At 49.3% G+C, this 16439-nt stretch overlaps 1 protein-coding gene across 4 annotated transcripts in view; it reads left to right on the forward strand.

Annotated features, from left to right (window-relative positions):
• slc4a4 (solute carrier family 4 member 4) overlaps positions 1-16439 on the forward strand; it is a 158448-nt gene that overhangs the window by 23579 nt on the left and 118430 nt on the right. For 2 of the 4 annotated variants that reach the window (XM_033020316.1, XM_033020305.1), the window contains exons 3-5: positions 8145-8277; positions 9696-9856; positions 12273-12452. In XM_033020316.1, the coding sequence (XP_032876207.1) occupies positions 8145-8277; positions 9696-9856; positions 12273-12452 (474 nt within the window). The remainder of the gene's footprint in view (positions 1-8144; positions 8278-9695; positions 9857-12272; positions 12453-16439) is intronic. The other 2 variants (XM_033020335.1, XM_033020327.1) reach the window with 1 other exon arrangement.

A 16439-nucleotide genomic window follows, 5' to 3' on the forward strand; every position in this document is an offset into this window, starting at 1 on the left:
TTCCTCATTACTCAATACCCAGTCTAGAATAGCCTGCTCTCTCGTTGGTTCCTCTACATGTTGGTTTAGAAAACTATCCCGCATACATTCCAAGAAATCCTCTTCCTCAGCACCCTTGCCAATTTGATTCACCCAATCTATATGTAGATTGAAGTCACCCATTATAACTGTTTTACCTTTGTTGCACGCATTTCTAATTTCCTGTTTGATGCCATCCCCAACTCCACTACTACTGTTAGGTGGCCTGTACACAACTCCCACTAGCGTTTTCTGCCCCTTAGTGTTTCGCAGCTCTACCCATATCGATTCCACATCCTCAAAGCTAATGTCCTTCCTTTCTATTGCGTTAATCTGCTCTCTAACCAGCAACGCTACCCCACCTCATTTCCCTTTCTGTCTATCCCTCCTGAATATTGAATATCCCTGGATGTTGAGCTCCCAGCCTTGGTCACCCTGGTCTCCGTGATCCCAACTATATCATAGTCGTTAATAGCTATCTGCACATTCAACTCATCCACCTTATTACGAATGCTCCTTGCATTGAGACACAAAGCCTTCAGGCTTGCTTTTACAACACTCTTACCCCTTATACTATTATGCTGAAAAGTGGCCCTTTTTGATTTTTGCCCTGGATTTGCCGGCCTGCCACTTTTACTTTTCACCTTGCTACCTATTGCTTCTACCCTCATTTTACACCCCTTTGTCTCTACGCTCACACATTTAAGAAACCCTTTCCCTTTAACTCCATCCTCCACTATCCCATTCGACACCCCACCCCCCTTATTCAGTTTAAAACCACCCGTGTAGCAGTGGCAAACCTGCCTGCCAGAATGCTGGTCCCACACCTGTTAAGATGCAATCCGTCCCTTTTGTACAGTTCCCCCTTACCCCAAAACAGATCCCAGTGATCTAAGAATCTAAATCCCTGCCCCGTGCACCAGTTCCTCAGCCACACGTTCAGGTTCCGTATCTCCCTGTTCCTGCTCTCGCCAGCACGAGGAACTGGAAGCAAACTGGAGATAACAACCCTGGAGGTCCTGCTTTTCAGCATTTTTCCGAGCTCTCTAAAGTCACGCTGCAGAATATTCATCCCCTTCTTTCCAACATCGTTTGTGCCGACATGCACTACGACTTCCGGATGTTCACCTTCGCCCTTTGAGGATTTTCTGCACTCTGTCCGTGACATCCTGGATCCTGGCACCAGGAAGGCAGCACACCATCCTCGCATCCCGTCTGTTGCCGCAGAAATCCCTGTCCGTACCTCTCACAATGGAGTCTCCCACTACAATGGCGTTGCCTGCCTTAGGCCTTTTTGGTTCTGGCTCAACAGCCCTATTCGCATCGCAAGCCAGTCCGCCGCTCAGTGTAAACACGTCTTCTGTCCCGACAGCTTCTAAGTGGGTGAACCTGTTCACAAGAGGTACAACCCCCGGGGACGTTGGCATTCCATGCTTCCCTCCCGTTCTCACTGTCTCCCACCTTCTCTCTTCCAGTACCTTAGGTGTAACAATCGTACTGTAGGACTTGTCAAGGAACGACTCAGTTTCTCGGACGAACCGGAGGTCATCCACTTGCTTCTCCAGTTCCCCAACACGGCCCTTCAGGAGCTCTACCTGGATGCACTTCTCGCATTTGTAGCAGCCAGAGGCACCAGCGGTGTCCTTGACCTCCCACATACTACAAGCATCGCACTGAATCAGCTTGCCTGACATCTCCTTCTTTCGTCTCTACCTCTCAAGCGTATTGCGTGGTCTCCTCTCCTAAGACTCTCGAGCCAAAAACTCACACTTCCCTCACAAGGCCGTTCACTCACTGCCGCTCGCTAAGAGTCGTCTTGCTTAAATTGACTGATAAATTGCCTGATTTACCAATTTACAAACCTCAGTTTACAAATTCCTCAGTTTTCAACTGTTTTCACCCCTCTGACTCACTTCTCTCCTCCCACTCGGGCTAGAGCCAATCAGTCGTATCTCTTGCAAAACTCCTGCTGCTGTTGCTCCCAAAACTACAGCAGTTCGGAGTAAAGTCTGCCTGTGCTTGGCTTCTACTTTTCAACTGTTTTCACCCCTCTGACTCACTTCTCTCCTCCTACTCGGGCTAGAGCCAATCAGTCGTATCTCTTGATAATCTCTTGCTGCTGTTGCTCCCAAACCTACAGCAGTTCAGGGACAGTTGTTATCAGGCAACTGATCCATCCTATCACCAACTAGAGAGTGGTCCTGATCTTCCTCCTGCTGCTGTTGCTCCCAAAACTACAGCAGTTCTGAGTAAAGTCTGCCTGTGCTTGGCTTCTAGTTTTCAACTGTTTTCACCCCTCTGACTCACTTCTCTCCTCCCACTCGGGCTAGAGCCAATCAGTCGTATCTCTTGCAAAACTCCTGCTGCTGTTGCTCCCAAAACTACAGCAGTTCAGGGACAGTTGTTATCAGGCAACTGATCCATCCTATCACCAACTAGAGAGTGGTCCTGATCTTCCATCTACCTCGTTGGAGATCCTTGGACTATCTTTAATCTGACTTTACTAGACTTTAACTTGTACTAAACGTTATTCCCTTTATCCTGTATCTGTACACGGTGGACGGGTTAGAGTCATGCAGCATGGGCCAATGTCCATGCCAACCAACATGCCCCATCTACACTAGTCCCACCTGCCCATATCCCACTAACGCTGTCCTATCCATGTACATGTGCAACTGTCTCGTAAATGCTATCTTACTTGCCTCAACTACCTCCTCCAGCAGCTCGTTCCATACACCCACCACCCTTGTGTATAAAATGTTACCCGTCAGTTTCCAATTAAATCTTTCCCCACCTCACCATAAGTGGATGTCCTCTGGTTCTTGATTCACCTACTCTGGGCAAAAGACTGTGCATTTACCAAATCTATTCCTCTCACAATTGTATACATCTCTATAAGATCACCCCTCATCCTCCTGCGCTCCAAGGAATAAACTCCTATGAAGTTTGTTTGAGTTTAGTTTATTGTCATGTGTACACAGTGAAGAGTTTTTGTTGCGTGCTATCCAGTCAGCAGAAAGACAAAACATGGTTACAATCGAGCCGTCCACAGTGTACAGATATATGATAAATGGTGGAGGATAAAGGTGTAATCATGTACAGTCTTTCCATTGACTGGATAGCATGCAATAAAAAAGCTCTTCACTGTATCTTGGTACATGTAACAATAAACAAAACTAAACTGAACTAAAAGTAGTTCTAAGGTAGACAAAAATGCTGGAGAAACTCAGCGGGTGAGGCAGTATTTATGGAGCGAAGAAAATGGGCAAAGTTTCGGGTCGAGACCCTTCTTCAAAGTAGTTCTACACACTTTTCGTCTCCCGCCACAGCATTTGTCATGGCCTCCTATTGCCGAGATTATCATCTCCCAACATCTCTGAAATGCGGGCTTGCTTCGAGGGCTGCGTTCGCTCCTAGACAGCGGATTTAAGCTCGTCGTATGGTGTCATACCTTCAGGATTAAGGAGCAGGTCCTCCACTTCCCATGCGATCCGCTCTGGAAGACGAGCTGCTAGGAGCCCGATGTCCGTTGGCTCGTGACATTGAGGGGGTAAAATGGGGCTTCTAGTATTGAAAACCACGCCCTCGCATTGGTTGTAAAAAGAGTTGGGACGTCGAGTTTTACACCGTGTCACTTTTATCGTCGTACGTTTCGTGAGTAAGTGGAAGGGTGCGTGAAGCAGTTGTAGATCTACTGAATCCCACGACAAGAGAGCAAAGAACAAACGACACTTAGCTGAGCCAGACCTTGTCTCATATTTATTCCAGAAGCCCCTTCTACCAACATTCTCACCAATCAACCAGTAAGCAGGCTTCATGCATGTTGTAAAGCCTACAGTATACTGTTGATTTTGGATTAAATTCCAAAACCTATCCTCACCAGAACTGCAGAGCTTCCCGGTGGAGCAATATCGGAATGATGGGATAGGAAAAGCTGAGAGATATATGGATCAAATGCCAATCTAGAACCAGGGGATGTAGGTTAAAGGTGAAAGGGGGGAAAGGTTTAATAGGAACCTGAGGGGTCACTTTTTCACACAGGTACGGAACGAGCTGCCAGAGGAGGGAGTTGAGGCAGGACTGAAGATAGGCACAAAATGCCGGAGTAACTCAGCCGGACAGGCAGCATTTCTGGAGAGAAGGAATGGGTGAGGTTTCGGGTCGAGACGCTTCTTCAGACTGTCACAACATTGAAAAGTCACAGTGACGTTTTGGGACGGGGCTCTTGGTGAGGATGCTGCAGAACTAATGCAAGGATCACATCTGGAAAGCGTGAATGAGTTCAGAAGCTCCTGCGAAGGTGCCAGTCTGCCTGATCAAGCACTGTTGATTGCTTTAAGTCTCAGAGGAATTGTGTCTGGCGCAGTTACATATTAAATAAATAATGTGGCACTGTCGTGTCGGGGTCACAGAGGATTCCGTGTGCTTTGTTGTGACAGGGTCACAGACTCTTTCGACTTTAGAGATACAGCGTGTAAACAGGCCCTTCACCCCACCGAGTCCGCTCCAACCAGTGACCCCCCCCCCTCCCCCCCCGTGCATCAGTACTGTACTACACACTGGAGGCAATTTGGAAGCAAAAACAAGCTTTTGACTGTACCTAGTAACCCTAAACGTAAAGCTAACGTCCTCCACATTTATCTAGCATCCTCCTGTATATGTCCACACCGCATGCCTCACACACTCCCTGTGGGAACACATCTACCATTTGCACTGTTCTCTGGACAAAAGATGGCTTGTTTCAATCAAGAATGTTTAAGTGTCCTGCATACTTTGTTTGGAGTATTGTGTGCTGTTCTGGTCGCCCCATTGCTGGAAGGATAGGGAGGCTTTGGACAGGGTGCAGAAGCGATTTACCAGATTGCTGCCTGGATTAGAGGGTATTACCGACAGACTTGAAAATAGATACAGCACATTGGAGCAACTCAGCGGGTCAGGCAGCATCTCTGGAGAACATGGACACAGAATGCTGGAGTAACTCAACGGGTCAGGCAGCATCTCTGGAGAACATGGACACAGAATGCTGGAGTAACTCAATGGGTCAGGCAGCATCTTTGGAGAACATGGACACAGAGTGCTAGAGTAACTCAGCGGGTCAGGCAGCATCTCTGGAGAACATGGATAGGTGACATTCTAGGTTGGGGCTCTTCTTCAGAAGGAGAATTTACTCCAGCATTTTGTCTCTATCTTTGGTGTAAACCAGCATTTGCAGTACCTTTTAATTACATATTGGGTAGTCTTGGATTGTTATCTCTGGAACGTTGGAGGTTGAGGGGAGACTTGATCGAAGTATATAAGATTATGAGAGGCATTGTCAGGGTAGACGGTCGGAACCTTATTTCTAGAGTGGAAATGTCCAATACTAGAGGGCATAGCTGTAAGGTGAGAGGGGGAAAGTTTAATGGAGATGTGTGGGGCGTTTTTTTGTACACAGACAGTCTTGGCGGCCTGGGACACATTACTAAGTGTGGTGGTGGAGGCCGTCACCATAGTGGTGTTTAGGAAGCTTTTAGATAAGTACAAGGATTAAATTAAATTTTAAAATTTCTTTATTTATATAGCACATTTTTAGTCAACTTGCATTGACCCCAAAGCGCTTCACATAATTACATCCACACACACAGGCAAAGGTGGGTGAAGTGTCTTGCCCAAGGACACACACAGGCAAAGGTGGGTGAAGTGTCTTGCCCAAGGACACAACGACAGTATGCACTCCAAGCGGGATTCGAACCAGCTACCTTCCGGTTGCCAGCCGAACACTTAGCCCATTGTGCTATCTGTCATCAGGATATAGAGGGAATGGAGCATGTACAGACAGAGGAGATGAGTTTAACTTGGCATCATGTTCGGCATGGACATTGTGGGCCAAAGGGCCTGTTCTGTACTGTACTTTTCTGTTTTCTGCATTGGCAGTAGATTAACAGGTTTACATTATTGCAATAACACATACACAAAGATATACTAATTATTAATATAATACATTAATAATTAGTAATCATAATAGTGCAAGAAACAAAGTCCATAGTGTGACCAAGGACACACTCCATAGAAGATCAGTTGCTGAGGTTAGTGTTAGGCAGTGTTCAAGAGAGTGATGGTTGCTGGGAAGAAGCTGTTCTTGAACCTGGAGGTCACGGTTTTCAGGCTCCTGTACCTTCTTCCTGATGGTAGCAGCGAGATGAGAGCGTGGCCAGGGTGGTGTGGGAGTGGAGTATGGGAGAAGTCGCAGAGAGAAGGGGGTAGATGAAGGATGTAGAGACAGAGGTAGATTATTTACAGAGATAGAGGGGTTACACAGATGGGATGAGGTGTTGGGGGGTAGAGGAGATTGCAGAGATGGAACAGGGTGTGGGAGCTTGGTGGATTTACAGAGGAGAAGAGGTATAGCAGTGGTTTGCAGCATTGGGCTGGGGTGGAGTTGGAGGGGTTTACAGTTGGGGAGGGGTATTTGGAGTTGGAGGGGTTACGGAGAAGGGTATTTGGAGGGGTTTGTGGTTCCAGCGCTCGAGGACGGGGCATGTGGGAGCTGGAGGACGCGCCACCGGGAACAAAGGGGGACCCGGCGTGGGGGGGGGAAGAACAAGGGGGAGCCCGCATGGGGGGATGGCCGTGAGAAGGGAAGCGGGAGAACAAAGGTGGACCCGGCGTGAGATACTTTGTCGGTGCTACTTATGTGGCGACACCTGGACCACATATTCCTCCCCCACAAACTTCAGTTCCACCTACATTCCTTCCTCCACTTCACAATTCGCAACTCCTTCAATTCCTTCACCACTCATCTTCTGTCTTTTTGTCTCTGTCCATCCATCCACCTACCACCCCCCCCCCCCTCACCTGTATCCACCTATTACCTGTTGGGCTTTGTCCTGCCCCTCATCTCTTCCAGCTTTCTTCCCCACCCCCTACCCCACCAGTAACCATCAGGCTGAAGAAAGGTCCCGACCCCAAGCTTCACTTCTCCATGTTCTGCTGAGATGCTGCCTGACCCGCTGAGCACTCTGTGTCCATGTTCCGAGATGAGGAAAACATTTTTCACACAGAGAGTGGTGAATCTCTGGAATTCTCTGCCACAGAAGGTAGTTGAGGCCAGTTCATTGGCTATATTTAAGAGGGAGTTAGATGTGGACCTTGTGGCTAAAGGGATCAGGGGGTATGGAGAGAAGGCAGGTACAGGATACTGAGTTGGATGATAAGCCATGATCATATTGAATGGTGGTGCAGGCTCGAAGGGCCGAATGGCCTACTCCTGCACCTATTTTTTATGTTTCTATGTATGTTTCTATGTTCTCCAGAGATGCTGCCTGACCCGCTGAGTTACTCCAGCACTTAGTGTTGTTCCTTGTATCTACACTGATCATTGGGCATTAATCAGTGTTGGTGTTGTATTTTTAAGCTTTGCGTTGGGAGCTGGTTCAGGGACAATATGTTCCTTTCCCACCCCCTCTCTCGGGTTTGTTATCAATCAACGGCCCTCAGCTGATGTGAAAAACCACAGGCCATGGAGTATGTTGTGGAAAGGGGGAGGTAACATTCACTTAGTGGTCAGCTGGCCCAGGATGGGGATGAATGATGAGTTCTCATGAAACCACGACCCTCCCATCAGGAACTGTTCGACTCCCATCAGGAATTGACCCACGAGTGAGACTGCCCAACCCACTACCGGCCAAGCACAACACCACCACCACACATGGGCGAGCGGGCACGATGACCTCCACTTCTCCCTCGTAGAACGGGCCCTCTACCCCAACCCCTCTGCCCTCTACTGCGAACGTACGGCCTGCACTCTGAATCCAAAACACTTATCCTAGTTTGTCAATCCTTCCATTGCTTCAACTCCGGTTCATGAGCCTTCCCATCTCCGTAACCCCACCCTCCACACCTCATCCCCCCCATCCCATCTGTGTAACCCCTCCACCCCCACCCCATGCCATCTCCTCTTGTGTGTGAAGCCTCTGCTTTGAGCAGGTTTGTAGTGCCCTGTCCCAGTGTCCTGGCTGAGGTATTGTTTGATTGTAATAGTTTCCAGTGGGAGGTTGCTTGTTCCATGTGGGGACAATGCCACATCCTGACTGGTGGAGATGTGCCGTGAGGTTGGCGGTGTAACGAACGGCTGGTCTTCCCCGCAGTCTCGTCGGCGGCCGAGAGGATCCGCTTCATCCTCGGCGAGGATGACGACAGCCCGGCCCCTCAACTCTTCACCGAGCTCGATGAACTGCTGGCCATCGATGGGCATGAGATGGAGTGGAAGGAGACCGCCAGGTAGGAAGGGCTTTCAGCACGGCGCCACTGGCGTCACAGCACTGCGGCGCAGCGTGTAAAGCTTCGATCCTGACCTCGGCTGCTGCCTGTGTGGAGTTTGCACGCTCTCTCTGTGACCCAGTGGGTTTCCTCCGGGTGCTCCGGTTTCCTCCCGCATCCCAAAGACGTGCGGGTTTGTAGGTTAATCGCCCCTCTGTAAATTGCTCCCCCTCCGAGTGCAGCGTGTGGATGAGAAAGTGGGATGACGTTGAACTGGTGCGATCGGGTGATCGGTGGGCGGCGCGGGCTGGGTGGCCGAAGGGCCTGTTTCCGTGCTGTATCTCTCTCTGAACCAAACCCATTGGCTGCCACCTTTTCCAACAGTGTGGCCACATCAGAGAGCCCGTCCTTGGCCCTGAAATCTTTGGCAGGTTCCAAAGAGCTGTTTAGAACTTGTAATCGGGAGATCTTGTTGCGGGGTTGTAGGTGCCAGCGAGCCAGGCCACAGGAACTCATTTCATGAGAAAAAAAATCTGTCTGCTGTTGCAAACTTTATGTGTGCATTAATCTAATCACCTGTGTCAACAGTACATTATGGTGGCGAGCCATACTTGACTCAACTTTTAGTTGTCGAGTTATTTACGGAATAAATATTGACACTTTGTGTTGGCAAATATTATATACTCAGGGACAATTTAATTCATTCATAAACCACAATGAAGTTTATTTGAGAGGGAAAGTTATTTGAGAGGGTTGAAAGGAGAAGATAGATCAGCCATGATTGAATGGGACGGCAGACTCGATGGGCTGAATGGCCTAATTGTCGTGTGGTCTTCTGATTTTAAGATCAGTTTATTTTCTAAGTCCTGAGTTATTTATCGTAGCAAATTCCAAAGCTGCCGAACTGGGATTCGAACCTGCGTCACTGGACCAAGGGTCCACAGTTCCCTAGATAGACACAAAATGCTGGAGTAACTCAGCGGGACAGGCAGCATCTGTGGAGAGAAGGAATGGGTGACGTTTCGGGTCGAGACTTTTCATCAGCCTCCACGGTTTAGTTTAGTTTAGAGATATGGTGCAGAAATAGACCCTTCGGGCCACCACCAGCGATCCCCGCACATTAACACTACACACACGAGGGGCAATTTACATTTATACAGAGCCAATTAACCTACAAACCTGCACGTCTTTGGAGTGTGGGAGGAAACCGAAGATCTCGGATGAAACCCACGCAGGTCACGGGTGAAAAGTCCGTACAGGCAGCACCATTAGTCGGGATGGAACCCGGGTCCCTGGCACTGGAAGCGCTGTAAGGCGGCAACTTTACCGGTGCGCCATGTGCGTTCTGCTCACTGGTTGAACAACTTGACGACTGCACCGCGGCGTCAGGCCTGGGTGGGACGTGGTCGCTTCTAACCTCCCTTTTTGCTGTCCTCCAGGTGGATCAAGTTTGAGGAGAAGGTGGAAGAAGGGGGAGAGAGGTGGAGCAAGCCTCACGTGGCCACTCTCTCCCTGCACAGCTTGTTTGAACTCCGCACCTGCCTAGAGAAAGGGACGGTCATCTTAGACATGGAAGCTTCCACTTTGCCTCAGATCGTAGGTAAGCTGCACGATGTGTGAGGTAAAACATGGTGTGTGTGTTGTAATCAAACCATTACAAAGTATTAGGTGAACCACAAGGCATTTATTAAAATTTATGCAGAGAGAATAATACCTACTGCTGCACTCGTTGCATCAACTTACAGACTGCCGAGCTCAAGGACCAGCAGGCTGTTATCAGTAACCGCATTCCTTACTCAAATCCCGGACTGGATTACACAGAAACATAGAAACATAGAAAATAGGTGCAGGAGTAGGCCATTCGGCCCTTCGAGCCTGCACCGCCATTCAATATGATCATGGCTGATCATCCAACTCAGTATCCCGTACCTGCCTTCTCTCCATACCCCCTGATCGCTTTAGCCACAAGGGCCACATCTAACTCCCTCTTAAATATAGCCAATGAACTGGCCTCAACTACCTTCTGTGGCAGAGAGTTCCAGAGTCTCGGTCCTAAAGGATTTCCCCTCTATCCTTAAGCCGTGACCCCTTTGCCTGGACTTCCCCAACATCGGGTACAATCTTCCTGCATCTAGCCTGGTGGAGTGTGTACTGTGTGTGAATGTTATGTGTGTGTATGTGGTGAAGGTTATATTGACAGAGGTTAATGTGGTTGATCTACAGTGTGGATGCTACGACGGAGATTAGGTTTAGGTTTATTGTAGTCACATGCAATGAGGTACAGGGAAAAGCTTTGGTATTGCGCACTATCTAGTGAAATCAGATGTATGAACGCAATCCAACCAAACACAAGTACGGTGGGCAGAGCAAAAGCTCTTCTATTAACCAGAATCCAGAAGTCCAGAAGTCATAGGAGCACAGGGTGGCACGGTGGCGCAGCGGTAGAGTTGCTGCCTCACAGCGCCAGAGCCCTGGGTTCAATCCTGACTACGGCTGCTGTCTGTACGGAGTTTGTACGTTCCCCCTGTGACCACGTGGGTTTTCTCCGGTTTCCTCCCAAATTCCAAAGACGTTGAGATTTGGACGTTAATTAGCTTCAGTAAAATTGAAACTTGTCCCGAGTGTGTAGGATTGTGTTCGTGTATGCGGGGGTGATCGCTGGTCGGCACGGGCTCGGTAGGCTGAAGGTCCTATTTCCACACGGGACCTCAAAATTCTAAAGCCATTCGGCCCATCGAGTCTACTCCGCCATTCAATCGTGGCTAATCTGTCTTTCCCTTTCAGCCCAATTCTCCTGCCTTCTCCCCATAACCTCTGACAACCGTACTAACGAGGAATCCATCAATCTTGCTTTAAAAATACCCAATGACGGCCTCCACAGCTGTCTGTGGCAGTGAATATCACATATTCACCATCTTCTGGCTTAAGAAATTCCTCCTCATCTCCTTTCTATACGTATGTCTTTTTATTCTGAGGCTGTGTCCTCTGGTCCCAGAGTTCCCACTAGTGGAAACATCCTCTGCACATCCACACTGTCCAGACCTGTCCGATTCACCTCTACCCCATTGGACTTTGTCTCTGGAACCGATGCGTTACAATGCTGAGAACTATATTCTGCACTCTGTATCTTCCCCTTTGCTCTACCTATTGTACTGGAGTTTGGCGTGATTGTATTTATGTATAGTGGTATCTGATCTGATTGGATGGTGTGAAAAGCAAAGCAGAGGAGATTAGTTGAACTTGTGTCATGTTCAGCACAGACATTGTGGGCCGAAGGGCCTGGTCCTGTGCTGCAATCAGTCATCTAGGTTCTATGTTCCATGCAAGATACAAAGGCTAAAAAGGAGATAAAAATATGTTAAATGGCCACATGGAAATGCAGGGAGCGCAGGCGCAGGAAGAGGAGATGAGTTTATCTCGGCATCGTGTTCAGCACAGACATTGTGGGCTGAAGGACTTGTTCCTGTGCTGTAACGTTCTATGTTCCATGTTTAGTCCAGTCACGTGTACTGAGGTACAGTGGAAAGCTTTTGTTTGCGTGCTGTCCAGTGAAAGAAAAGACTGTGCATGAACACAATCAAGCCGTCCACAGTGTACAGATAAAGATAAAGGGCGCAACATTTAGTGCAAACGTGTCCTGTGTTTGTTTTGCATGCTATCGTCAGATCAGATGCATGATTGAAATTAAGGCAAACTCAAGTACGATAGATAGAGTAAAAGCTCTTCCTTAAGTCAAGGTTCATTAGTCGTAGTAACCGAATGAAGCCATTCGGCCCATTGAGTTCTGTTCTATGTTGTGTGTTGCATGTTGTATGTTGCATGGTGTATGTCACATGTGTGTTGCATGTTGTGTGTCGTGTGTTGTACGTTGCACTTTTTAGTTTGCATGTACTAGGTTGTATGTTCTATGCAGCATGCTGTATGTGGCATGGTGGATGTTGCATCTTGCATGCTGTATGTGGCATGCTGCATCTATGCTGTATGTGTATGTTGTATGACGCTTTGTGTTCCACCAGACCTGATCATCGAGGAGCAGGTGGCGAAGGGTCTGCTGAAGGCTGAGCTGAAGGACAAGGTGACCTACACCCTGCTGCGTAAACATCGGCACCAGACCAAGAAATCCAACCTGCGCTCCCTGGCTGAGATCGGCAAGACGGTTTCCAGTGCAAGTAGGCTGTTTTCCACCTCCGATAATGGTAATGCAGGAGCCAATTTGCTGCAGTCTCCTCCCTCCTTACTAGCCCACCATTGTGGTCCACTTCACCACTAACATCTTCCCTGCTTCCCCTACATGTATGGTCTCATATCAAAGTGCAAAGCCAACCCACCCTGGACTAGAAACAGAACAACCATTGCCTGAAACACTCATCCGGCCACTAGCTCCCCACAATGCACAAAGATATCACGGCATGAATGGGGTGGAACTAATCCACACCGGACCCCAGCAACGCAGTCTAATGTCCAGTTCATCCATCATTTACTTAAACCACGTCTATCTGTACCTTAGACTTTGCTTTACTTTACTTTAGAGATGCAGTATGGAAACAGGACCTTCGTCCCAACGAGACCACACCAACCAGCAATCACCCTGTACACTAGCGCATCTTACACACCAGGGACAATTTACAATTTTTACAGAAGCCAATTAACCTACAAACACGCAAGTCTTTAGCGTGTGGGAGGTAACCAGAGCACCCGGAGTAAACCCACGCGTTCACAGGGAAAACGTACAAACTCCGCACCCGTAGTCAGGATCAAACCTGAGGCAGCAACTCTACCGCTGCGCCACTGTGCCGTTCTGCATCTTAAATGCTACTGTCAGGGTAGCTGGTAGAGCTGCTGCCTCACAGGGCCAGAGACCTGGCTTTGATCCTGACCTCAAGTGCTGTCTGTGTGGAGTTTACACGTTTCCGTGCCTCCGCTTGGGTTTTCTCCGGGTGCTCTGGTTTCCTCCCACACGCCAAAGATGTGTGGGTCTGTAGGTTCATTGGCCTTCTGTACATTGTCCAAAGTGTGTAGGGAGTGGCTGAGAAAGTGCGATAACACAGAAATAATGTGAATGGGTGATCGATCGCTGGTCGGCGTGGGCCGAAGGGCCCGTTTCCACGCTGTATCTCTAAACTAAACTAAACCAACTTGGTTCCCTCTTCTGTAATAGTCTTGCGGCACAAGAGGCTGCAGATGCTGGAATAATGAGCAAAGGACAAAGTGCTGGAGGAACTCAACAAGTCAGGCAACATCTGAAGATGGGTCCTGCCCTGAAACGTCATCTGTGCAGCACCCCTCCACAGATACTGCCTGACCTGCTGAGTTTCCCCAGCATTTTACATTTGGCTCTTCAAACCAAATCCAAACCCAACTTCTAAAATCTCCAACAGACCCCCCCCCCCAATGACCCTGGGCCGAACAACATTTCTCCAGTCTTCTTCTTTCCTCTGTGTGAAGAAGATGTGAAATGTTCTGAGAATATTTTGAGCGGAATTGCTGAACTTTGCACAGCAAGGGAGGAGGCCATTTGGCCCACGGAACCTCTGCTGACTCGAAGAAAGAGCAACCTGGCTCATCCTAACCTCCTCCTGCCCCAGCCCCCCAGCCGCCACCTCCCTCCTCGAGCCCCCCCCCCCCCCTCCCCCCAGCCCTGCCCACCTTTACAAAGGAGGTGGGGAGGAATTTCTTTGGTCAGAGGGTGGTGAATCTGTGGAATTCATTGCCACAGACGGCTGTGGAGGCCAAGTCGGTGGGTATTTTTAAGATTGACACATTCTTGATTAGCGCTGGTGTCAGGGAATATGGCAGGAGAATGGGGTCGAGAGAGAGATAGGTTAGCCATGGTGGAGTGGACTCGATGGGCCGAATGGCCTAATTCTGCTCCTATGACATGAGCTTATGAGCTCCCATGAGGAGCTCATCACCAAAGCCCGGTGTGGGTTGGCTGACAGTGCCCCTGGCTCCACCACAGTGCGTGCCGTTAGTGACTCCCTTCTCCCCTTCCATTAACCCCGCGTGGGTCGGGTCTGTTGCAGCGTCCCCGGGGAAACGTTAAGAGCGCCTCCTCGTCTCTGCACCCAGCTGGGGCAAAGGCTCGGGTTGTCCATGTTCCCAGCCCCTCACTATCAGGATCCTCCACGACATCCGGTTAAATAGTTCTTTGCTGTTGCAGCCCCTAAATAGACGGCAGCTGCTCCCACTGAGAGCCTGTCAGGGCAAGGCTGTGACGTTACATGGCAAGAAACATTCCTTTAGCAGTCTTCCTGTCTCTAGCCTTCCACTTGCGCATCTGATTGGGCTATTAGATGGAGCACTGATCGACTGGCTCATTGACGGGTCCCTTCCCAAAACAATCTGGAATCCTGGAATCTTCACAGCACAGAGCTGAGGACAGAGGTTGGCACCTGTTACACTTGTGCCAGCTGAGGGTGGAGTATTGTGTCCAGTTTTTGCCGACCATTGCTATGGGAAGGTTATCGTCAAGCTGGAGAGGGTGCGGAGAGGATTTACGAGGATGTTGCCAGGGCGTGAGGGCCTGAGCTGCAGGGAGGGATTGGGGCAGGCTAGGACTCTATTTCTTGGAGCGCAGGAGTCTGAGGGGTGATCTTACAAGATTGCAAGATCATGCGGGGAATAGATCGAGTGAATGCACAGATTATTTTTCCCAGAGTAGGGGGGTTGAGAAGCAGAGGACATAGGTTGAAGGTGAGAGGGTGACGATTTAATAGGGACCTGAGGGGAAACTTTTGAAAACCAAGCTATTTAACCAAACAGAGAGTTGTGGGTGTATGGGACGAGTTGTATATATCTGGGGAGTGGAGGGTAATGGAGGGGTTACATGCAGACAGATAGAGGTTTGTCTTGGCATAGTTTTGAGCATGACCATTATGGGCCAAAGGGCCTGTTCCTGTGCTATACGATTCTGTTTGCCCAATGCTCCCACATATAAAAGATATCTGTATCTTGTTCAGCACGGACATTGCGGCCTGCTCTATGAGTGCGTAGGAGGTAGAACAGTACAGTGAAGGGACAGACCCTTCAGCCCACAATGTCCATGCTGTACCCATCTCCCGACTGGCACGGTTTGCCGAGAGAGTTACCAATGATCCAGCGCAAGCCAGTCAATCAGGGCCACATCTTTGGGTATGAATGCCATACATGAAATCATTCGGAAACGTTAGTTGCGGCGTAGATGTGATCTCAGATGGTGAACTTTGTGAGACTTTATTCCCTCTGTTAACTCCTAGACCTCGGTTGTACATGGCAGGGTGGAGGCGGAGACCAAGTTGTGGTTCCTCCATGGTTGGTGCAAGGCACAAAGCCTTGACCCCTTGGTGTTCACCCATAACCAGAGCCCTGTATAGACAGGTGCCGGGACACATCCTATAAACTGCTTCACCTGTTTCAGGTAGACACAAGGAACTGCAGATGCAGGAACCTTGTGATGAACACAAAGTGCTGTAGGCACTCGGGCAGCGCAGATTCCTACAGCCTGGAAAAAACAGGCCCTTCGGCCCAACTTGCTAACCCACATACCCCATCTACACTAGTCCCACCGAGAGTTGCCAACTTTCTCACTCCCAAATAAGGGGCAAAAGGTCAAAATAAGGGCAAAATTCCCAATGGTAATTCATTGACCGACTCGGCCGTGGCTGGGTGAATGATGAGTTGGCCCTGATGCTGGACTGCACACAAAGTCCAGCCGGCGGGCCAGCTGAGAAACTTTGGCCCGACGTCGCGCACAAAGTCCAGCACCCCATCCAACTCATGAACCGATGATCGGCCATGAGAAGGATGAGTAGTGGTGTAAGCGAAGGTCCGAAGGTTGGCCGGGCTGCCGACAGACGGGCGAGGTGCTGCTGCACTCCATGGGCTGCACTAAGTCGAGATGGGTGAAGCGGGGCCGGACGCGGCGCTTCGACCCGACAGTCCCCTCGACCTGAGGAGTAGCAGTCAAATACGGGACAAGGACGGTCACGTATGGGACAAACCAATTTAGCCCAATATACGGGATGTCCCGGCTAATACGAGACAGTTGGCAACCCTAGTCCCACCTGCCTGTGTTTGGTCTATATTCCTCTAAACCTGTCCTATCCATGTACCTGTCCAAATATTTCTGAAATGTTATGATAGTCCCTGCTTCATTAACTCCTCTGGCAGCTCAATCCAAACACCCACCACCCTTTGTGTTAAAA

Source organism: Amblyraja radiata, chromosome 1, assembly GCF_010909765.2.
Source record: "Amblyraja radiata isolate CabotCenter1 chromosome 1, sAmbRad1.1.pri, whole genome shotgun sequence".
Classification (NCBI taxonomy): domain Eukaryota; kingdom Metazoa; phylum Chordata; class Chondrichthyes; order Rajiformes; family Rajidae; genus Amblyraja; species Amblyraja radiata.